This window comes from Carassius auratus, unplaced genomic scaffold, assembly GCF_003368295.1.
Source record: "Carassius auratus strain Wakin unplaced genomic scaffold, ASM336829v1 scaf_tig00011586, whole genome shotgun sequence".
NCBI classification, from domain to species: domain Eukaryota; kingdom Metazoa; phylum Chordata; class Actinopteri; order Cypriniformes; family Cyprinidae; genus Carassius; species Carassius auratus.
This window is the reverse complement of record NW_020524219.1, coordinates 363680-387294: the sequence shown is the minus strand read 5'-3', so window position 1 is coordinate 387294 and position 23615 is coordinate 363680. Positions and strand designations below refer to the sequence as shown.

General features: G+C 36.7%; 2 protein-coding genes across 7 annotated transcripts in view; one reads left to right on the top strand and one right to left on the bottom strand.

Annotated features, from left to right (window-relative positions):
• LOC113073195 (neurotrimin-like) overlaps positions 1-4956 on the top strand; it is an 87120-nt gene extending 82164 nt beyond the window's left edge. For 2 of the 5 annotated variants that reach the window (XM_026246076.1, XM_026246074.1), the window contains one exon: positions 2407-4956. In XM_026246076.1, the coding sequence (XP_026101861.1) occupies positions 2407-2495 (89 nt within the window). In that variant the 3' untranslated portion in view covers positions 2496-4956. Of the gene's footprint in view, positions 1-1973; positions 2052-2394 lie in introns of all 5 variants that reach the window. The other 3 variants (XM_026246075.1, XM_026246073.1, XM_026246072.1) reach the window with 2 other exon arrangements.
• A 7831-nt stretch (positions 4957-12787) lies between these two features.
• LOC113073193 (opioid-binding protein/cell adhesion molecule-like) overlaps positions 12788-23615 on the bottom strand; it is a 147558-nt gene continuing 136730 nt past the window's right edge. For both annotated transcript variants that reach the window (XM_026246071.1, XM_026246070.1), the window contains 4 exons: positions 18475-18609; positions 18257-18377; positions 16987-17138; positions 12788-16712 (listed from right to left, as the gene is read on the bottom strand). In XM_026246071.1, coding sequence (XP_026101856.1) covers positions 16609-16712; positions 16987-17138; positions 18257-18377; positions 18475-18609 — 512 coding nt within the window. In that variant the 3' untranslated portion in view covers positions 12788-16608. The remainder of the gene's footprint in view (positions 16713-16986; positions 17139-18256; positions 18378-18474; positions 18610-23615) is intronic.

The window sequence follows — 23615 nt, the reverse complement described above, 5'->3', positions numbered from 1 at the left end:
TTGATTGTGAGAACCTCACCTTAGTATAATTACACTTGTGCAGGATTTACTCTAAGCTGTGGCTGCAGAATAATTGGATAGCTGTCCCTGAAGAAAGCCTACCGTACTCTCCTAAATCCAGGGGAAATTAGACTTCAGTCTAAAAGGCCCATCAAAGAGAAAGATTTAATAGACAACAATGCTAATACCATGACATAACATTTGTTTTGTTGGGACTGAATATATCTCTAATAGTGATTGTTCAAACCAAACAGGAAGCGAAAAAGGAAGATCCAACTTCTGATCTCACCAAGAGTGGAAAAAAAATATTTGTTCAATTGATACAAATTTATATACAGTAATTTGTTATGTTAATATACATCGGTTTGTGTATATGCATAAACTGGGGGTTGCATGACTACTGTACTTTTTACTTGTTTACTAATTGTTTAAAAAAATGAGTAGACTAGTCTGTTGTGTTTATTAAATGACTCGCCACTTGCCATTCAGCCATCCAAATTTACCATGGCTAACAGCATGTCTACACTGTAGAAACCAAACAGACTGCTTCAATTTATCAGTGAGGTTGTATACGCTTCGTACAACTTTTTTTTTCAGTATAGGCATGCAATAACAAGAATATGTCCCATGCAGCTAAGATGATGCGGGCAATATCTTTACTGCCAGACTCATGCTGCTTGTGTTGTGATGAACAGCGTATAAAAACACCTCACACTCACTTATAGTTGCTGTCATCCTCTGGACACCGTTCAGAGCAATGTGTGGGATTATGATGGAACATGATGCATAATTTATACCATATGGAAGTGTTCTTCCCAGATGATTTCTCTATAAGGATTTCAGAAAGTTAATCAAGAGTTCTAAGGCATGAACCAAGCCAACTAGCTCTGAGATGAAATCAAAGTTCACAGTGCTTGATTGGAGTTGGTGGTTGTTAATGAACAATTCATCCCATGGTAACCATACAGTAGTCCTCTGAAAGGTTGATCCAGGGAGGATTGTAAATAATGTAGTTCTTCATTGAGAATGTGCCTATCAAACATTATTTATTATTATTATTTTATTTACAATAAAGCTGGAATCACACAGACTTGTTGCCTTTACAGATACATATTTCATTACTTGGAGTGTATAAATCTGACTTATATTACAAATCAGTTTCTCTATGGAGAAAATAAACAGGATTTCTATTGCTGAAAGTAGTTTATTAGTCAGTGCAACCCTTAAATATACATATACACACATTCAGTATTTCAACATTGAACATATCGGAACATTAGCATCTTAGTTTGACTAAAACTTCACCTGCCAAGCTGTGTCTTGCTCAGCTAAATCTCATAAATCACATTTTACAGTAAGGTTAAAGTTAATAAGAGTTTTTTGTATTATTGCTGATTTATACAAGTGCAATAGTTTTTATCAGACTTCCGTATTTAATTTATACTTTCTCATTTCCATTTCATACTATGACAACCACTCAGTTGTCTGTGTGGCTTGTGAATCGTCTGATCTACACCTCTGCTTTAGTAATCTCAGTGATAATCTTGTTTATAAGCAACTGCAATTATGGCTGACCTCGGCGGTTGACTGGTCAAGGATGCGCTGTACAGTAGGGTAATGATAGTGATAGCACAGGGAAATGAGATGTGCTGGTTTGAAATGAGAAGAACAGATGCTCCTAAACTACAAATGTGACCACTAAAGACCTTCGCTTAGGCGTTAATTTGCCGAACTGGATCGCTTTCGTCCCAGTTAGATGACCCACTATCCACAGCAGACCAGCGGAACCATGCCAGAAATACTCTAGATTGACTTGAAATACTCTAGATTGTTTTTATGCAAAAACAACTTAGACCAAAATACGTGCCTAATAGCACCAACAGGAAAGAAGCACTATAGTTTGCTCTTTTTTTCTTTATGAGCTCATATTTCTTTTGTTCTTATGTGATTTTGTTATATAATCTCTCTTTTAGTGGAGACGGCTTCAGTTTTCGAACTGACTTCATCAGATTTAGAGCAAACAGCCGTTGAAAACAATGATTTGTTGGAAGGTTTGTGATACACAAGCTATTAAATACTACTAATCACTACAAACTCATCTACAAATAAGAGATGCTGTACTAACACATAGATTTTAACAAGACTTAGAAAATAGCTCTGTAAAGTTAGAAAAAGCTGACAGCTGACTTCCTTAAAAAAAAAAAAAAAAAAAAAAAAAAGATGATATTGAGGAAGTAAGATAAAATCAGAAGTGCAGGTATGTAGGTGAGCGCCCTGCACAAGAGTTCATGCAATGTTAGATACAGTCTGAAGAATAAAAACGAGGCAGTTTACCACACAGTTGGAAGCCGGAGCTGTTTTGCCTGACATATGTGAATCTCTTCAATGCTTTAGGACCCGGAGCAGTTCAGGATGGCAACAGCGGCACGTCAACGGTCTTTACACCCACCTGTCTACTTCTCATCATACTTCTACAACTCTTGCTCAAGTTTTGATGCCAATGAAGATGCTTTCAGTGGATAAAAATTACAGTTTGTGTGACATCACTCTCATTCCGGAGTCACAAATTGTGCATGGGTCACCGAAAATGCCCCAAAATGTGCATGGGGTTACCCAAGTACTTATTTTTAATAAAGTAATCATGCATTTCTTTTGTTTATAATATAGTTTAATAATGTAACTCATCTTACATTGCTAATTATTTTTATTTTTTTGCCCCACTGAATGCAGTTTTTGAATCCATAAAATGCAAATGACATGAGGCATGTTTCATTTTAAATATTTATTTTTGCGACTCTTTTTAATTTAACTCTGTAACCCCTTAAGAATTCCTATAAAATACAGTGTGATTGGGGAGTAAATATTTCAAGTCAAAGGCATGCGATATGGAAAGGCATATGTCTCCGTCTTTATTTTTCTTTTTTTGGATTGTTTTTATATACTTGACTGTATCATTACTGTACAGCTGATCAAAATAAGCAGCACAAAAGACACAAACATGTTTTAGCTCTGTAATATTCACATCATGTTTTGTTTTGTTTTTGAGTGCATCTAATTTGCATTTTACCATTTAACACACACAAAACAATGCGGTACATATCAGTTTTTTTTAATATATTTTTATATTATTTTGATGACTAGAATGGCACAGTTGGACTATGCAGCATAAAAAAGCTCTATAAAATGGATTTATTTGCACCACAAAGTAATAAATCAGATGGTGGTATAATTTTATGAATTGACAATGTGTGAGTCAAAGTTGGAAAAAGATGCATTTGGAGATTTGTTCTTTAATGCTAAAATATTGGATCCAAATTTAAAAGCCTGAAGAGCAATCTGTTAACATCTGTTTAATTTTTATTTTTGTTGCTACAGTAGTTTTTCCAAATGTGTCTCCAAATCTGTTGATTCTGTTCAGATTTAGATTTACATAAACCAAACCGGGCGCTTCAAATGTTCTTTATTTAAACACTCTCATCGCCGTTCCTGCTAACATCTCTGTATGTATATGCATATATATAACTTGTACAAAGGGAAAATATGCACACTTGTTTTTACTAAAATTGTGAACCTGTTTAATACAATGCAACATTTTCTATTTTTTGTTATTTCCATTTTCTGAAGCTATGTAATTTATTTCTCAAATGGTATTATGGTAGATACCAGCGCATTGCAGTTACTCATTGTGAGCTCTGATGTCTAAATATTGTGCTTTCGGAAAAAGCTGATAAGACTCATTTGCCCATCATCTCATCAAGAGAAAATGTAATGTTATCCTTCGTATTCTGGAAAAAAAAGTGAGATTTGATTAGAAGTTCAGTTTCTGAATCTTCCCATCACAGTATTAAGGTGCAGTTAGGACCTCAAATCCATATTACAATTTGTTTTCTCTTTTATTGCAACATTTGACAGGATGTAAGCCTTATGTTTCCCCCTTTTTTCATTTGAAGGAATAGTTCTGCTAAAAATGAAAACGGTCATCATTTATTCACCCGCATGCTTTTCCAAAGAATAAACATAACACACAATTCTGAGAACAGAAACAAGTATTCCTTGAAGATTTCAGTTATTCTGCTAAACTATCAGGCCTTAGATGACTTGAAATGTAATGCAAAAGTCATGCTGACCACTTTTATGGTGTTTTCTTGTCATTTCTGTTGCTCAACAGCATCTGTCACTTAACTATTGAGACATTTGCCAGTTCATAATTTGTGATTTATGAAAGAAAAAAAGAAAAAAACATGCCGGTTTAGAAAATACTTGAGGGTGAGTAAATGATGGCAGTTTTGTATGAACAATCCCTTTAAATGCATGTTTTTAAAATCACATATCAGACAGAAATGAATCTACCATTAGTCCAGTGGATTTTAAGCACAAGTTGTATGTTCATGAAAGGGAATGTGATGTATGTGCAGTGTGCAGTTCTTGCCCCAAAGTTGTACTGTTTAGCATAATGGCATTACTTTTTATCTTTTAGTTTTTTCTTTAAGACTTGGGGACCACAATCGGACTAAGAACAATTCACACATTTCATGAATAGGCAGGTCCGTGAGAATAAAATGGTCATGACAGTCAGAAATCCTCCACGGTTATGGCAGTACTTTAATTTAAAATCACGAATTTCAAAAGCATCTCCTGATAATTAATGTCTGTGTGGAAAAGGTTTTGAAACAAAGCTGATCAAAGAGAGAGCGATCAATCAATGCACCGTATTAACAGAAACACAAGGCTTGTCTGTTCATGGCTGTAATTCAATTCACACTTCCAACTTGGGATCCCACCACCCAACCTTTAAAAGATCCAGCCTGGAGAAGTTCATTTTGTTCCACTGATCTCTGGTGGTTCCCTGGAGAAGTATTTTAACTCCTTGTATTGTAAAGAATTTGTTTTTCCTTTAATGGAGATGGTGTGTTCATATTTAAGACTTACAATAATAAAATGTTGTATCTAAATAGATTTTGGTCTTGGTTTTATTGTAATTCTTGAAAGAAAGGATTCATAGTTATAATAATTATATACAAAATTGTATTATATACAAATATAAAATATACATGCACAATTAACTGTCACCTCTCTGGTCTACCTAGGTGGCAATATGGTCTTATTTATATTTGGATTATAAGGTGATTAGTCTTGTGCCAGAGTATAACTGAACCAGTAAATGATTGAGTTACTTGGGCTAATGCGGCATTCCATTTGTACTCAGAATTTGGAATTTTTAACTGGAACGCCCTCCCAAGTCAGAGTTCCAAGTCAGTATCGCAACAACTCCAACTTCAGAATCTAATATGGCTGCACAGTGCATCAACAAAAGAGAAACAGTAATATATTGTTTATTATCACTTATGACAATGTGTCCCTATAAACTCACTGGAACACGGTCCGCTTCGGTGTGACATCATTCCTAGCTCTGAAATACTATTTCCAAGGTAAAAGTAACCTAGCATAATTGTCACTTTATACTTGAATATTTTTTAGAGTGGGTTTATGTTTTAGAATCTTTGTAGACACAAACTTTAAATAGAAATAGAAATGCTGACCCAGTAGCAGGACATGTTCTCACACTATCTGGTATAAGTTGTCACAATAGCCATTAAAAAGGTAAAACATTAAACAGTTTTAAGTAACAGTAAAACAACTATTCATGAAATACACACATATATATAAATTGTATACAATTAACACAACTTGCTAGGCCCGATAATCACTGAGGTTACTGAGATAACCTCAGTTCCATGAAATAAGGGAACAAGCGTTGCATCGCTGATGCTTATGGGGGAATTCTTCAGTATGTGGGTCCACTATCACAGCTGTAGTTTGCTTGGACAAGCACTGAATGGGAAGGACGTGCCCAGCTTGAATGGGGCTTCCATCACTCAATGTTAAGTGGAGTGATGGAGAGTGAGCGCAAGACTTCTTTGAGGAAATTCTGGCCTCAGTGTGAATTTACCCTCTCCTCTTCCTGTCTGTGTTTTGATTAAGACAGCTTTGAAGGCTAAGGATCCAAAGTCACTCTGGGACGGGGACCTTGACGTTTAGCAAATGGGTAGCGTTTCGCTGAATGTGAACAAATCAGTCTTTAGTATCAGAGTAAACAGGAGTTTCCCCACAAGCATCAGCAACACAACAGGAGAGACAGTTCAAAAAGAATATGAAGAAATGTTTATTAAGCGGCAAATCAGCATATCAGAATGATTTCTAAAGGATCATGTGATTTTGAAGAATGGAGTAATGGCTGCTGAAAATTCAGCTTTGACAACACAAGAATAAATGACGTTTTAAAATATATTACAATTATTTGAAAGCCCAAACCAGCTCAAACAACACCTGTGTGTGTACTATATATCAGACATTTGTGTAAATGTATAGGCCTATAAATATGCTATTATGTTCCCTTGTTTATCCACTTAAAGAAAAAAGGTAACACTTTATAATAACTGCATTCTATTAATCATTAGTTAAGCATTAGGAAACAGTTAATTCATCATTTATAAAGCATTAATAGACATTTATAAGCAGTTTATAAATACAGATGTAAATGCTTTATACCTGATTTAAAAGCATATCTATAATGTATTTAATAATTGTTTTTTCATACTTTATTAATGATCAATTTATCCTTTCTAAATTAAGTATAGCATTATTTACACACCAGTTATTAAGGAGTTGTCAGTGGTTCATAAGATCACTTAGAAATTGTAAGTAAATGATTAATAAACTATTTAAATGTGCATTCATACATCTTTTCATTCAGACATATAGTAATAGTTACTTATAGTGTTAATAAATGGTTTATTAACATGTATTTCTACTGTAATTCAGGGTTAATTCAGGTAAAACATGTAGTTGTTAATTAACTATTTTTGTGAGCTCATCTAAAGTGAGGACTATTTATGCCTTGTAAAGCTTTTACAAATGAGATTTAAAGGCTGTTAATATTTCTATGTTCTGTATCACTGTGTTGTGTTTGTTTCTGGTTTTTGTTTAGAAGAACTGAGCCTTTAAATATCCTTTATAAATGCTTTACAAGGCATAACTAGTCCTCACTTTAGATTAGCTCACATAAATAGTTAACTGACCACTACTAAATGCTTTGAAACTACCTGAATTTACTACATTTCTTGTGATCTTATGAATCACTGGCAACTCCTAAATAACTGGTTTGTAAATAATGCTATTCTTCATTGAGAAATGATAAATTGATCATGAATAAAGTATGAAATTACACATTATAGATATGCTTTTAAATTTAGAATAAAGCATTTATATCTGTATTTATAAACTGATTATTACTGTCTATTAATGCTTTATAAATTATTAATTATCTGCTTACTAATGCTTAATTAATGATTAATAGTGTGCAGTTATTATAAAGTATTACCGAAAAAAAAATATTGAAAACTTTTTGAAACCAGAACAAATCTCATCAACCCAGGCTGATTCAAAATCAATAATTCACAGCTCAGACTGAGCACTTAAGCACCATCTCTATCCTCTGGTTAAGGAAGGAGGTGTCAGTATGGTAAGTGTTTTATAGGGATTTGACACACAGCCTGTGGGAGTGATGCGCAAGTCTGTTTAATGTCTGTCTATCTATCTATCTTCCGATTTTGACAACCATATAGTGTAACAGCATTCCCTCTTATTGGGGCAAGGCATGTTGTCTGTCTGTCTGTCTGTCTGTCAGTCAGTGTTATTTTATTTATTTATTTTTTAAATATTAAATATTTATTTTTTTAATTAGTCATGACTTAAATGTATGTGCCTATACACAAATTACAATAATCCTAACCTTAGAATATAAATAAATATATAAATTATATAATATAAAAATAATGGGAAGATGACGCAAGTAGAATTTAACAAACAAATGTAGATAGGGTTTAGAGCAGGGGTAGAGCAGGTGAGAAATTATTTCTCGTGATGATTTCTCGCCAATCATTTGTCCAAAAGCTATTAATGTTTTACATAAAACAAAAGATAGAAGCCAGGGAACGATCACCTTTTATGCCTGGAGGTGAAGGTAGACAATCACCTCCCTTGAAGTAAACAAAAGCCTGCTCTGTTCCTCCCTTCTGTACTCCTGGTGGACTTCTTTATCTTAGAGCCCAGGAGCGGCCCTTTGGAACATGCCATGAGAGCTGCTTATTTGGAAAGACAAATGTGAATAAATGAGCATTCTTACAGACTGCATTAACATGACATGACATTTCTTGGCTGCATTATCTTTAGGACCACAGCCAAACCATGAGCGTGTAGGCAATAGAGCAGGACCAGTTTGAGGAGAGATGTGCTAGTGAGGTAAACTGTCTTTTAAAACATAGCATGTCAACACTGCTAAACTTGCTAAAAGTACTCTGTGCAATAGATACGTATAGGGTTATGGTACAATGGCTAATAAATTATTATTATTATTATTTTTAAGAATTTTGATCAGATTACAATAATAGTTTCTGCTGTTAGATTAAAGAAATAGCCCCTCGTGCCATTTAAAATGCAGACAAGCCTGTTTCTTAATCTGAAAAGCTCTGGAGAAATTTAGCATTACATTATTTGCCCACTAATGGATCCTCTGCAGTGAATGGGTGCCATCAGAAGAAGAGTTCAAACAACTGATAAAAACACAACAGTAATCCACGAGTCTAGTCCATTAATTAACATCTTGTGAAGCGAAAAGCTGCATGTTTTTAATAAGCCAATGTATCAAATTGATCAAGATGTCAGATGGTTGAAATACTGTTCCCTGTCAAGGGAACTTCTAACTGCGTCCTCTGAAGGGACACTATGAGGAACACCTCGTCGTGACCCGTGTCTGAAGCATACTTTGAAAAACGCCAACGTGTTGGCCGGCAACAGCCTCTGACGTCGCTACCGGCGCGACTATAAATACACGCCCGTAGGACCCGTCACTTATCTTCTTCGTCTTCATTGGTTGTTTTGTTTGAAGCGTGCATCTGAGAAACGACCAGAACGGTAAGAGCGATCTATTATTGTTGTCATGGCATCCACTAGCAAGGCTTTTAAACAGTGTGTGCATCCATGTCAGCATTATTTGACACCTGATGACACACACAGTCTTTGCATCTCTTGTTTGGGCGAAGAGCACGCGTGCTGCTGGGTTCTACCCAGAAAGAGCAGGAGATATTTGAGAGTGGCGAAGAAGCTGAGGCTGAGCTGCTCATATCTCCTGCTCTGCGTATGGGGAGGTGTTAGAGGATATGGATCGCGCCACGGCAAAAAAAAAGAAAAAAAAAGAAAGAAAAAGCGTGCCAGAATGGTAACGTCGCGAAGTTGCCTCGATGAGCGTTATTTGTCTGACCATAGCCCGCCAGCCCAGGTGAGCCTTCCATTCTTGCCTGACTTACATGCAGAAGTCGAAAAGGAATGGAAGAAGCCGTTTTTCTCTCGCATCCATCGGTTTCAGCATACGAGATATGCTAATATCGATGGCATGCAGAAGAACGGCTATGAGGGGATGCCCCCTTTAGAAGAGATGCTGGCTAGCTATCTCTCAGTGGGGGAACATCATCTCTAAAATCTCCCTCTTTGCCATCTAAGCCCTTCCAGGATACATCCCGCTTAAATGGTAAATCATACGCAGCAGCAGAGCCCGGACAACAAAGGGGTCCTGGCCCATCTCGATCTGAGGATCGAAGACGGGCGCAGAAGGCTAGTGTCGCGGCTCCCGCTCCTCCCCCGCCTGAGGGACAAGAGGAATCGCGGGTCACGAAGAGGTAAGCAGGGTCTGAGGGATGTTATTCAGACGAGGCAGCGTTCTCGTCCGGATCGGAGCGATACCTAGGAGTTAGTCACTTCCTTTTGGATGTTTTTAACTTCAGTTTTATTTCTCCCCTGCCTAATTCCCCTGTTGCCTCAGGTGATGCTCCCCTCGCTTGAGGGTTGGAGCTTGCCTCTCCCGTGCGATCCAGCGCCTCTGCGATGCTTAGGAACCTTTCTGTACACACGCTAAGCCTGTGTACTTTCTCAAAACCACATGGTGGTCAGTGTGCACGTGAACACTTTGCGCACTGTCTCAAATCCACGTAAGTGGTAAGTGTGCACGCAAGGCTCTGCACACTTTCTAAAATCCTGTACGGTAGGGGTTATGCGTTCTGCTTCATTCCCTTTCTGAAGATGTTAGCCCTGGGGTCCATGGGCTTCATTCAACCAGTGTGTATTTTTTATACACCCCGAGCATCGCTTCCCTCAACATGAGGGGCTGTGTGGACTCCCACATATTGTGGTTATCAGGTAGTAGGCTTCATCGGGCCTCTCTGATGGTGAGTTCCCACATACTGTGGTTGTTAGGTAGTTGGCCTCACCAGGCCTCCCTGGAGATTTAGCTCCCACATACTGTGCGTTTCCACTAAATAGCATATTGTGGTTTTTCAGATAGTAGGCTTCACAAGGTCTCTCTGAAAGCAAGCTCCCACATACTGTGGTTGTCAGGTAGTAGGCCTCACCAGGCCCCCCTGGTCTCAAGTTCCATATTATCTTCCACTGAGGTGGTTATCTGGTAACAGGTAGTAGGCCTCTCTAGGCCTCTCTGTAGGTGAACTCCCACATATTGTGGTTATCAGATAGTAGGCTTCACAGATCTCTCTGAAGGTGAGCTCCCACATACTGTGGTTGTCAGGTAACCTTTCAGTACACACGCTAAGCCTGTGTACTTTCTCAAAACCACATGGTAGTCAGTGTGCACGTTAATGCTTTGCGCACTGTCTGAAATCCACATAAGTGGTAAGTGTGCACGCAAGGCTCTGCGCACTTTCTGGAATCATGTACGGTAAGGGTTACGCGCTCCGCTTTGTTCCCTTTTCTTAAGATGATTAGCCCCAAGGTTCCTTGGGCTTCATTCAACCAGTGTGTATGTGTTATACACCTCAAGCACCGCACCTCAACATGGGGGGCTGTGTGGGCAATTCTCGCGGTAGTTTAGCAGCGCTCCCCTTTTCAAAAAGGGTCGCCTATGAGCATGCTGCTCGGAGCTCGGAGTCCTCCTCTCATGGGAGACTGAATTCTCGGTTTTGTCATCAGAGCGCTCCAGTACTACATACTGTTTTGAGACGCACTGTGAGAGCAGACATCCTGCTGAGGCAGGGGCTGAGGCTCGGAGAATGGCGCCTTCGCACCAAGGTGTTGAAGCAGAGTTGGAGAGGTTGGCCAGACCTAGGTGGATCGGTTTTGTGGCTCGAGAGAGCGTCCCACTATCCCCTCTTGCTTCCTCTGACTCATCCAGCTCCATTGGGGCTGGATGCCATGGTACAGGCGTGGCCAAGGCTTCATCTGTACGTTCCATCCTCCAATTGCTCTGTCTCAGGTTATGAATGTAACCATGGTTCCCTGAGAGGGAACGAAAAACTGCGTCCTCTAGCTCCCTGACATGCTTTGGACGCAAGCTTCACGAAGAAGATAAGTGACGGGTCCTACGGGCGCGTATTTATAGTCGCACCGGTAGCGACATCAGAGGCTGTTGCCGGCCAACACGTTGGCGTTTTTCAAAGTATGCTTCAGACACGGGTCACGACGAGGTGTTCCCCATAGTGTCCCTTCAGAGGACGCAGTGTCTCGTTCCCTCGCTGGGAACCATGGTTACATTCGTAACCTGAGACGTTTTCTCCTGTGAAAAATCTTCTCTAAATCAGGAGATAATTATCCACAGATCAAGCACCTTTTATGATGAAAACAGTTCTTAATAAAATATATGGGTGGATTTTGATGTAAGAGGACAACAGTGGATGGACTTTTTCACTGGAGGAAGCGTTATTATTGATTATGGACTGGTATTTTGGCTAGAAGAGACAGTTTAAAGTTAAACCACCATAATGATATATATGAACTCTCATTCTGATGGCACCCATTCACTGCAGAGGATCCATCAGTGAGCAAGTGATGTAATACTAAACGTCTCCAGACCTGACAAAGAAACAGACATTTTAGATGGCCTGAGGGATGGATACATTTTCAGCTTTTCCCTTTTTCCATCTTGGCAGATGTATAACACTGAGACCAGTAGTTGGAAATTCTAGCCAAAGGACAGCACCTAATAAAATAAACTTTTAATGGAAATCTCCTTATTATGCAGAAACATTTCTTTTTTTTTAATAAAAGTAGTAAGGCACTCAAGGTTGTGCTACTGTATTTTGTTATTATACCACATTATGCCTAACTTCACCTTTAAGCCATGAATATATTTCAATATAATATGACCTTTTTGACCTTTATTACTTAATTAAAATTAGGGATGTAGTGATGTTTAATATTCTGACTTTATTGAACATTATTTCCATGTTGCTAATAAAGTAATGAAAATAAAAAATAAACCCTAACAAAACAATGTTTTTTTTTTTTTTTTTAAGATTTACATGGTAACATTTTATGATAAAGTCAAATTAGTTAACATTAGTTAATGCATTGCTGATTTAACTATCATGATAGCATTACCTAACAATGAGCCTTACCATTTGTTACAGTATTTATTAATCCTTTTAACATTAATTCATAAAAATACAGCTTCCAGCTCCGGCTCATTAGATAATATTAGATACAAAATTAGTTTTTAGCTGATTTTAGTTTGATTGTTAGTTCTTATTAACTAATGCAGGTAATGTTAGGAAATGACACCTTATTGTAAGTGAAACCATCAACAAATGTAATCTAAATGTAAAAATGGGGAAATAAGCATTCATAATTAAATATCCAATATCTGTAACCAATATGGTGCTGATAGATTGTGCATCCCTTTTTAAAAGATTCTATGCCAGTACATTAGATAACAACCCCAAACTAGAAGAAAATATTCTTAACTTTATTACACAGAACACATACAACAGTCTTGTACTCATTTTCCAATAGTAAAAAAAAGAAAAATACAACTACGGCTGTACATGCACATTGAGAGAGCTGTGTGTTGCAAATGTTAAAGTATTATACACTTTACAATCGTAACTAGATAGAGACAGTCAGAAAAATAAATACAAACATACAATACAGTTTTGCAAGGGAGGGCAAAATACTTTTTTGCCAAGAGATTTTTGGGCGAAACACTGTTGCTATGATTAGATGTACCATGTATAGTTGCAGCAGTTTTCAAATAATGATGATCAGGTCAGCAGAAATGCTTGCTATTTTGTTCCCTCAGACGACGATAAATATATCAATAATAAAAAAAATAATAAAGCAAAACAATTACATTCTGAAGTATACCTGTTTGTAAGTTAAATGGATTTGCAATGCCATTTTATGTACAGTACACTACTGCCGATCACTGTGAAGGTTGTAGCGCCAAAGTCTGTGGTTTGTACCGTCCATCCCAGCAGGCAAAATGACATCACTGTCAATAGCTTCTTCACTGTCACAATATTAGTATTTTAAAAAGTTAACTGACATACCAAAATGATACTCTAATAATCTACAGAACAACTTATGTACTTTAACCTGTTACAAACTTCACTAGAAATCATTGGGAAATTTCACTCGAAACACAACTGAGATTAATGATTAATGATACTTATCAAAAGATGTTTTGATGTCTTTCGAAACATTAAAATAACAACTTACAAAAATGCATCCCAAGCTGAAGTTTCCAGGGTTGATACTGAATCTACACGATTGCACGACCACATTATTTATTTTTTCTTTTAAAATGCACGCAAGGCACAGTGCTAACAAGGAAAAGGTGTGTGGATCTCCGCAAATACACCATCCTTATATTTAACAATAAAAAAAAAAAAAAAAAAAAAAAAAAAAAACTGGATAAATGAATTTGCATATATTTCTCTTTTTTTCATACAGCATTTTTAACTTACTGCATGTTTTTATGTTCAGTGTCATGCTTAATGTTAAGAGCTCATGAATGTCATAATCAAAATGAGATTTAATTAATATTTCAACTCCGTGTTAACATGATCTGATATCTATGAGAGCAAATCTTCTGAAAGAGCTCTGCCATGCTAAAGTCAGGCAAAAAAAACAGAACAGCGTCCTTCAAATCAGAGCGCAGGAAATTCACTTCAAAATCAACTGAAAGGTCATTTACAATCTATGGACATACATGTATTTCTCTGTGATGTGCCAGACCTTGGACGTGAATCATTCCTCTTCACCGTGTTTGTCTAGCACTGTTGACATTGTTTACTGAAGCTGAATGCAGACAGCTCACAGACAAGGTCTCTTTTAGCGCTGTAATGTTAGTCGTCTGGGTTGAGTGCATGTGACTGCCTGTATTTTCTTAGAGGTACTTTAATGGAATTTTCACCTAGAAATTAAAATTTGCTGAAAATGTACTCACCCTCAGGACATCCAAGATGTAGAAGGGTTTTGTTTCTTCATTGGAACAGATTTGAAGAAATTTAGGATCCCACCATAGTGGGGTTCCCTTACAGTCAATGGGTGCCGTCAAAAATGAGATTCCAAATAGCTGATATCAACAGTTTGAAGTTGAAAACGCCTTAATTTTTTTTTTTTTTTTTTTTTTCACAATTGTTAATTGATGGACTGGAGTCCTGTTTATTACAGTACTTGTGTATTATTGTGATGTTTTTATCAGATTTTTTTCATTCTGACAGCAGCACCCACTCACTGCATAGAATCTATTGGTTAATGTGATGTAGTGCTACATTTCTCTAAAAGTGTTCTGATAAAGAAACAAGCTCATGTTGGATGGCTTGAAGGTGAGTACATTTTCAGCTAATTTTTATTTTTGGGTGAACTGTTGCTTTAAGCTCCTGTACACTGCCGGCTGCTGATAAGTGGACTTTTCCACTTTCCACAAGTATCTTATGAGTTTGTTGACAGGTCAGCTTTCATAGAGTAACGAGTATGAAAGTACAGCAGCTATATCACCAGACTTATGAAAGGAAAGATATGGGATATGAAACAGATGAAATCTGAGATTACCATATTCTTCCATCTGCTCAGAAATGCACAATTTGACATTTATAGGACATTATATTAGTGTGGAAATTAGTGCTAAAGATCACGGATAAATTGATGGTTATCACCCACAGATACACAAGGAAATATGTCTGCTACTGGGACTTCTTTGTCCTCAGAAGTTATTAAATATAATTTTATTATATAGTTTGTGATAACAGTTTTGGCTTCTGTCAAATTTACTTCACCGAGACTCAAGAATACAAAATCATACACACTTAAAAGAACCTCAGCACCAAAAACCTGAGAAAGAAGTTTAAACTCTCCAGTAGAGTCATCCAAAGCAAATTCGATTCGTTTAAAACAATACAAAGGTATCTGGACAGGGATTTACAACAAAATATACAATGAGTGATGGTTATTTGGTGGTATAAAATGTGACCTGTGGAGATCAAGACTGACTAAACCACTCTATTGGACTTTATAGAGGAAATCAAACCTGTTCAGATCAGTTCCTCTGTTCCATTTGGTACGTTTATGATTATACAGCCCGCAACAGCTGTCATCCTAAAGGGTCTTTATACGAGGAACAGATTTTATGTAGCTTACATTAGGGCATACCATCTGCGACTACATTAAACACATCTCTAAGAGCAGCATAAAACATATTAGACCAGGTAAGGAGTCTATCCTACTATATCTCAGCTCAGTACAAGTACACGTGCAGGTTATCGGTGGGATTCCTTTGTCATTTGAACACCATCAGTGGCAGATGAGCACTGAGGATGCACATGCTTTTAGGAACTGTGTGCTATATTATATTGAACCCATAGATCTTATGTGTGTTTGCATACATCTGTACATGTACAGTAACTCAAATATCACATACCGCATCCCCAAAAAGTATTTGGACATTTAGGACACATGTTGTGTGTGAATCTCATGTTGTAGTTGTATTTATTTGTGTGTTTTAGAACTGTTGAAATGTTCAATGTTCATACTGCAGTTTATGTAATGAGCTACACTGGAGAAGTGACTTCATCCGCTGAGAACCAAAGGGATTAAAAGTAATTGGGAAAGAAATGAAACAGGATGAAAATGGAAATGCAAGAAAAGTGAAATTAGTTCACTTAGTAAAAAAAAAAAAAAAAGATAATTTGCTTGTTGGTGTCACTTGGTGTAATTTTTAATTGTGATTCAAGTGTCCAAATACTTTCTGGGCCCATTGAAGCTTTTATATTATTATTATTATTATTATTATTATTATTATTATTATTATTATTATTCTTTGTTTCTTTCTTTTTTGCTGTTTGTAATTTTTATTGATGTATAAAAAAAAATCATGTTATATTACAGGACACCAGTAACCTCAATTCACTGTTCAATACCGAGCAACAAACCATTCAGTTATTCACGATTACATGAATTTTTGCTTCTCTTTTCACATACAAAAGGTTGGCGAGACACATATAGTGGTTCTATTATTATTTCTACCCAGCTAACAAACTGACTCCATTCATTGTCCAGTTCACTGTCTCAAAACACGGTTAAATCCCAAAGCGTCTCATTACAGACCCATAAACCCACACTGAAACTTCCCTTCAGAAATGAAACATAAGACAAAATTATTTAAATGATGATGATGTTAATAATAACTGATAAAGCACTCTCCCTCTGTGTGTGTGGGACTGTGAGTCTGTGTGTGTACAGAGAAACGGACACGCCGCTTTAGCATCAAAACTTGCTGAGGACCGAAAGTGTTAAAACGAGAGTCAGAAGCAAGAATGAGCTGGTCGGCGAAAAGGCTGCGTTGTTCACATCGTGTATCGCTCCGGGGCCTGTGGGAAAAGAACCCCTACACGTTAACAACCTCCCAAACATCCACTGTGTATATCATCATGCATTATGCTGTTCAAAGAAATTGCTGCGAATGCAGCGCTCAAACACCATCAGAGTTAACGGATGCCTCAGGGTGACAAGATGAGAGCTGATGTAATTGCACTAAGCAAACATTTAACACATTGAGACGTTCGTTGACTACGCCAAGTTACACTTGACATGGATTTTGTGCATAAATTAACATGCATTTAGTTATTAGAAGGAGCCTCGTACCGTACAAAATAATGCTGGCGTTTGTTATTCCCAGCGTGTTCATGGCCACACATGTGTAGTTCCCGTAATCCTCTTCAGAGACGTTAAAGAACGTTAGCATGGACTGTTTACCCTTGTTTTCGATCTTGACCCCGTTGGGTCCATTGAAGAGTCTGGAAAATTTGAGATGAAGTTAGCGGTGTTATTAAAAACAAAGTCTACTGTACATAAGTGCAAGGCTGACGGCACACATTAACACACTACTGTCACTAATCAATAGACATATATTCGTATTTATTTATTAACTAGCTCTGCTTTAACCATGGCTTAGTGCTTGTTGAGCCTTGGGAGATGTAGGTTTGAATCCTTCGAATCCGATCTGACTTTCACTCTAAGTCATAAGTAGCACAAAAAAACAAAAAAATAATACATATCTTCCAGCTGATGGGACCGTTTGAGTCATAAATACTAAGAAACGTGAATTAGTTGAAATGATATCAAAAGTCATGGTAGACCAACAGAATTCCCCCAAATATTGCCCCAACTAATCATACACAGCTAGTCTAAGATTTCTTTACTTTGCAAGGTTAATATGCCTTCAGAAATAAAAATAGCATAGTTCAATTAATAAATTAAGCAACCTTTAAAATTATAGATATATGGCTATCTATATCAATTTAAAGGTGCTGTAGTTAAGTTTTTGACTCTACTAAAGCATAAAAATACCATAATATGTTTGCAGATATTGAAGAAAAATAATAAGTAAAAATACTTCATCTGAAAAACAATGCTACAATCAGTTATTCTCCTTTGAAAATTCTCTGTGAGTTCCGTGCTGTAATGTTGTTGTTTTGGTTTGTTAATCCCCGCCCACTGCCAGTTTACCCAATTGTATTTTGGCACGTTCCTGTTAGTGTGTCAGTCTGGCAACCTGCATGTGAGTCAAGTCTGAGGAGGAGATGCTTGGTGAAAAAAACCCTCTCCAATATTTTGAATTTGGACCGCAATACCTAGTTCAACCACTCGGTGTCAATCCTACATACAGCTCCTTTAATGCTACTAATTAAACATTTGCTGACCAAGAAATCTGTAGTTGCCTTAATTTATTGGCTGAAGGAAGCATTTTGCATTTCGGTAACAAACAAATTCATGGTAAAACAAATTACTTTTGTAAGACAATAGTTGAAAGAACCTAAAAATCTGATTGCATCATGCTGCATTGATTCGTAACTTTCTCTCAACAATTCCTTTTTAACACAGCACAAATAAAACGAAAAATTGCAAGCCCTACCTGCGCTCCCCCTTATACCACTGAACATCCGCCAGAGGAACTGCAGACACCTCGCACCACAAAACTCCTTTCTGGCCAACAGCCGTCCCTGTGCTCCGTACTCGTGAAATGACAGGTGGATCTGTGAAATGAATCCCAGGTAAGAAAAAACTCAAAAAAAGCACATGAGAAATGTTTGGTCTTAAAAGGAATTAATTTTTAATGAATGAGGTACTCACAGTTTACAGTAACCTGAACAGTTTTCACGTCTGGAGGCGAGATGTCGTTTGATGTGATGCAGTCGTACGAGCCGGACATGTCTTTGGTGATTCCAGTCATCTCCACATATTCACCCTCAGTAATGATTCTATTACCTGTGTAAACACACATAAGGTTCGAGTAATTATTAACATACATAAAGTCATATTATAAAACCAACTCATTATACAATTGCTCTGGGTAAAATGTATAGGGTTGCATTTCCTAGTATAATATTATCTTTACTAAAATGTATAATATTGTATTTTTTTTTTACTTATATTTTTAGATTAAACAAATCTATGTTTATAAAAATATTAATAAAATATATAAATATTTTTTATTGATATTTTATAAAATATATAATATATTATTTATTTTTTTATGGTTTCCTTTGTCTTTTTTTTAAATCATTCACGAGGTTTTTAACACAAATGCAATAGCCTTCACTTGTGCAAAACACTAGTGCTTTAAACACAACATTAAAAATCATAAATTCTTTCATATAGTCTGATAAAATTTTTGATATTTTTCTATGACTTTCATTAGCAATATAAATGCGCAACATCATTTAAATTATTTACACCCGACACAACCCTCTCTCATGGCATTCAATAAAGAAAGGCTTTGCAGTGCATTGCATCAAACAGGTGTTAATGAAAGTGTACTAGGACTGTTTGCTGCTATTTAGCGTTTTTGAGACAGTACTTCTAATTAGCTCATTTCTATCCACAACCATTCCAAGTCACTTTCATTTAACCGCAACAGACTCAGAATCAAACCTATGCCAGCTTTCTTGTTCAGTACAGAGGCTGAAGTATCATAGTAGTGTCATAATGCCGCAAGCATTCCTGCTTAATTGAATCCACACTGACACCAACTAGAGACAAGCAGTCAGAGAACATACAGAGAGTTTCAGCCAGTTTTCTGGAATCCTGAAGCTTAAACACTTATTTTTCTGTGACCATCCTAAAATGAACAGAATTTATTCACCATTATCTCAACCTGAAGGCAGAACAAAAGTTGCTGAATGTCAATAAGACAAATGTTACACTCGGCCGACCTGGACTGACCCTCCGTTGTTGTTCTCTGCTAAAGTTCATCATTTCACAAAACCCACCTGTATCTCCATTTCTGTTACCATGCGGAAAATAAAATGATTCAGTTATTCATCTGAGAGAGTGAAATAAAGTTTCACCCTCAGGTTCAGACACCCAGTTAGTGCAAATGCCACTCACAAAACAACCTCTACATTATGCCATCTCATTAATACAGCCTCAGTCCTTCATTTAGTTAAAAGGATGAGGAGTGGACTTAGGTTGTTATTTTGTTTCTAACAGCACGGCCTTGGGGATTGTGAGAGAGGTTGGTAATTATGCATATCTCCTTATATGACTCAGCCCTGTGATGCTTACAAAGTTTGAGCAATCATGGAGAGGATGGTTCATCCCAGATTACGCTCAACATGTGACGGCCTTTCTGAGCCAAAGCCTGAAAATTACATCTCCAAATTTGGAATAAAACAGTTTTTATTAGACTGTGTCCATGTGATAAGAGACACATATTATGAACTGGCCCTTTAAGTGTGAACCATGATGCAGCGACTCAATTTTAAAGGAAAATAGTACTTAAAAAATTAAACATCTGCTATCATTTTCTTTTACTTTACATTTACTAAACCTGACTTCTTTACTTCAGTGGAATGCAAAAGAAGATACAGTATTTTGAAGAATGGCTGTCTATACATAATTGGGTGAACTAGTTCTTTAAAAATAAAATGAATGATGGATTTGTTTATTGAAAACACACAGCTTTTTACTTCATAAGACAATCATTGATGGAATGGAGTTGTGTGGATTACTTGTGAATTCTGACGGCACCCATCCACAGCTTTGGTGAGCAAGTGATGTAATGCTTAATTTCTCAAAATGTGTTCCAATGAAGAAACGATGTTGGCTACATTTTGGATGGCTTTTGGAACATTTTCAGGAAATTTTCATTTTGGGGGGTTATGTAATCCTACTTCATAAACTATACAAACTTGTTTTAGACCCCACTGACTTTCACAAACGTTCAGCAAAAACTATAATCAAAGCAGTTTAGATGTTTTAAATGATTTTTTATCATCTCACTCCCAGCAAGTATTTTTTTGTATTATTATATATTATAGGTTAGTTTTATATATGATGTGAAAGCAAGACTAAAATACTGAAAATTACAAGTGAATGTCACAATGTGTGGCCCTTTCTCATAAACTTCATAAACTGTGATCAAGGATAAAGTGCAACCAAAAGGATTGTCCTCCAGTTTTTCAGACAGCACTTTTACTGAATCAGCTGAGGTTAAGCATTTGACCCTGTTGTGCTGTTCACATTCACCATGAAGAAGAGTGTTTCTAAGTTATACAGAATAAGATTTTATTCACAAAAACGGGAATTCTTTTATCCTACAACAAAGCTGCAATTGGTTTGTTTTCTGTTGCTATGAACTGAAAGAAGAAGAAGAAGAAGAATAACATAAAGAGCAGCTCTAATAGTGACACTTACACATTTTATTTATTCTCATGTAGTTTTCATTTATGTTTAGCTATTAGAGCGGTCAGTTTGATTTCTGAATGGCGATGGGGTTAGTGTAGATAGCCACGGTGAACAGCAATCATTTATAATGCTTACTTTAGAGACAGAAAGCAAACACCGGGCCCATAGCAATTACACCCAGCACCGAGTAATAATCCAGCTGCTGTCATGAGACTGTCTTCCTGAACAGAGCAGAAGATTATTAGAATGTAAAAGAGAATGACAGTGTAAACAGGGAAGAATACATAAACTGTTCTGTGCTGTCGGTGTACAGTCAGCCAGAGGAAAAAGAAATGAGTGAGAAATGCTCCAATAACTAAATTTAGGAGATTAGGACCAAGGGAAAGACTGGATCTCATGTTACAGATGGAAAGTAAAGTAGTTTATACAGATCAGGCCACTGAAGCAGACAGGACAACATTAAGATAAGGCTTTATTTAGGAGATATTTGTCTTTACTAAGCTCTTATTATTAAATATCCGCACATAAGTGAATTAAGCTTAATTTCCACCCCACTTCTCCTGTTCTTCTTGTTCTCATGTTCTTTCAGAGAATGGATAAAGAAAATTTGATTAGATTTTCCTAGACACAATGATTTGTCAGTCTTCGTTTTCATACATTGTTATGTTTCAGTACTTGAATACTTGTATACATTAAACATTTTGGAATTACAACGTACAAATCTATTTTACAAATCTACAAATAATAATAATAATAGTTTCTTGAGCAGAACATTCATATTAGAATGATTTCTGAAGGATCATGTGACACTGAAGATGCTAAAAATTCAGCTTTGCCTTCACTGGATAAATTACATTAATATATAATGTGTGTGTGTGTGTGTGTGTGTGTTGATGGCTTTTAGTGGGAAATGAAAGGGGGTGAATTGAGAATAATAATAAAAAAAAATTCAGCACAGTAAAGCCTAACATGTATGCAATCCACTCATCACTAATTCATACTCTCTAAAACATCACAGGAAAACCAAAGTTAGGAGGAAAAAAAATCTAGATAAACTAGTCAACCTTAATAATATGTAAGACTAGTCAACAATCCCTTATTGGTATACTGCAGCATGCTTTTAAAGTGTGTTGACTCAAACTAGGGGATCCATGCATAGAAGTGAAATGGAATGAGAAAATTTCCAGACACTGAGGCACCAACAAAATACACTGAACTGGGTCAGTGGCTTTGTGCATTAAAACGGGTCATTCAATCTTTCCAGTATTTCAACGTGAAGCTAGCTAGGTCAATGTCTTACAGCTGCATTGTATCGTCATGTGAGCGTGTGCTTTAACTCTCCCCTGCAGGCATTCTGGGCTTCTTCATCAACTAATAAACACATTATGGAATGATATTACACATATAATGAGATTTCAGTATGCTAATGATTTCCTAATAAGCCGCTGACCATCATTACTGTTTGTCAACATACCTAATTGCATTTTGCAATCGTCCCTAAATGGACTACCTTCCTTAATAGAAATTCAAATGATCATTACTTCAGATTGTAAAGCAATGACTAAGCTAATTACCGGAAGTCGTAATGTTTATAACAGGGAAAATGAGGATGTCACAAGTACTTTTCATAACATGCAGCGAGCATGAAGATATAAAATAAATAGCATTATAAAATAGGAATAGGTCTGAAAGCACACACTTCCATGCAGGTGTGAATGTTTGAGTTAACGGAGTACTCTTTGAATGAATACTTGCATTGAAAGAAAAACAGCACTTGAACCCTGCATGTTTAGTGAACATCATCTGCATTTTGCTGTCATCTCTAAAGCAGACTGTCTAAATCCTCCAATCATGTCCTGGTAAGCAGCAGGTCACCACAGTTGAGTGAAACCGATCATCGCTGGCCTTTCACTCCTGCATGACCTTTCTCTCTTTTTTACTCTCTTTCTGCTTCTACGAGCGCATCTTCATTAATCTAGTCAAAGTCAAGCCACACTAATTAAAACAGCGATTTCGTTTCTAACTGCCAATCAATTACTGCCTAGTTATGTTGCCTCTTGAGAGGGAAGAGGCCATTACGTCTTAGTGGGTTGTCGTTTTTACAATGGATATAAATGTGTGTATATTGTCCTAGTTAAGCTGATTAAGTAGTTCCACCTGTGCCGAATTGGTTGATTATCTGATCATGCTCCTTCTGAACCTTGTTAATAAAACATCATTTCTATGTTCTGTTGATCTTGTTCGACCCTCAGAGACCCACGTAGTGATGCTTTTTATGCATTTTCGTTTATTCTCCTTGAAAGTGGTTTTAGGAAGCCAGTGATTATGAAAATTGTGACTTTTCATGCTTAAACATTAAAAGAAAAAAGATCTGTGGCCCAAAGTCACTTTTAGTTTCCAGAGCCTGAGGCTGCCACAGGGACCACACAGTCCTCTTCTTCATGTAAGAACACTGAGAACTGTTAGGTAATATGGATATTTTATTTAACATAAAGAAAAGAAAGAAAAGATAATTGCTTAATATAAGCATGCAGACACACATGATCTGACTTTGAAGCCTTTACAGTCCGATAGAAGACCAAAAC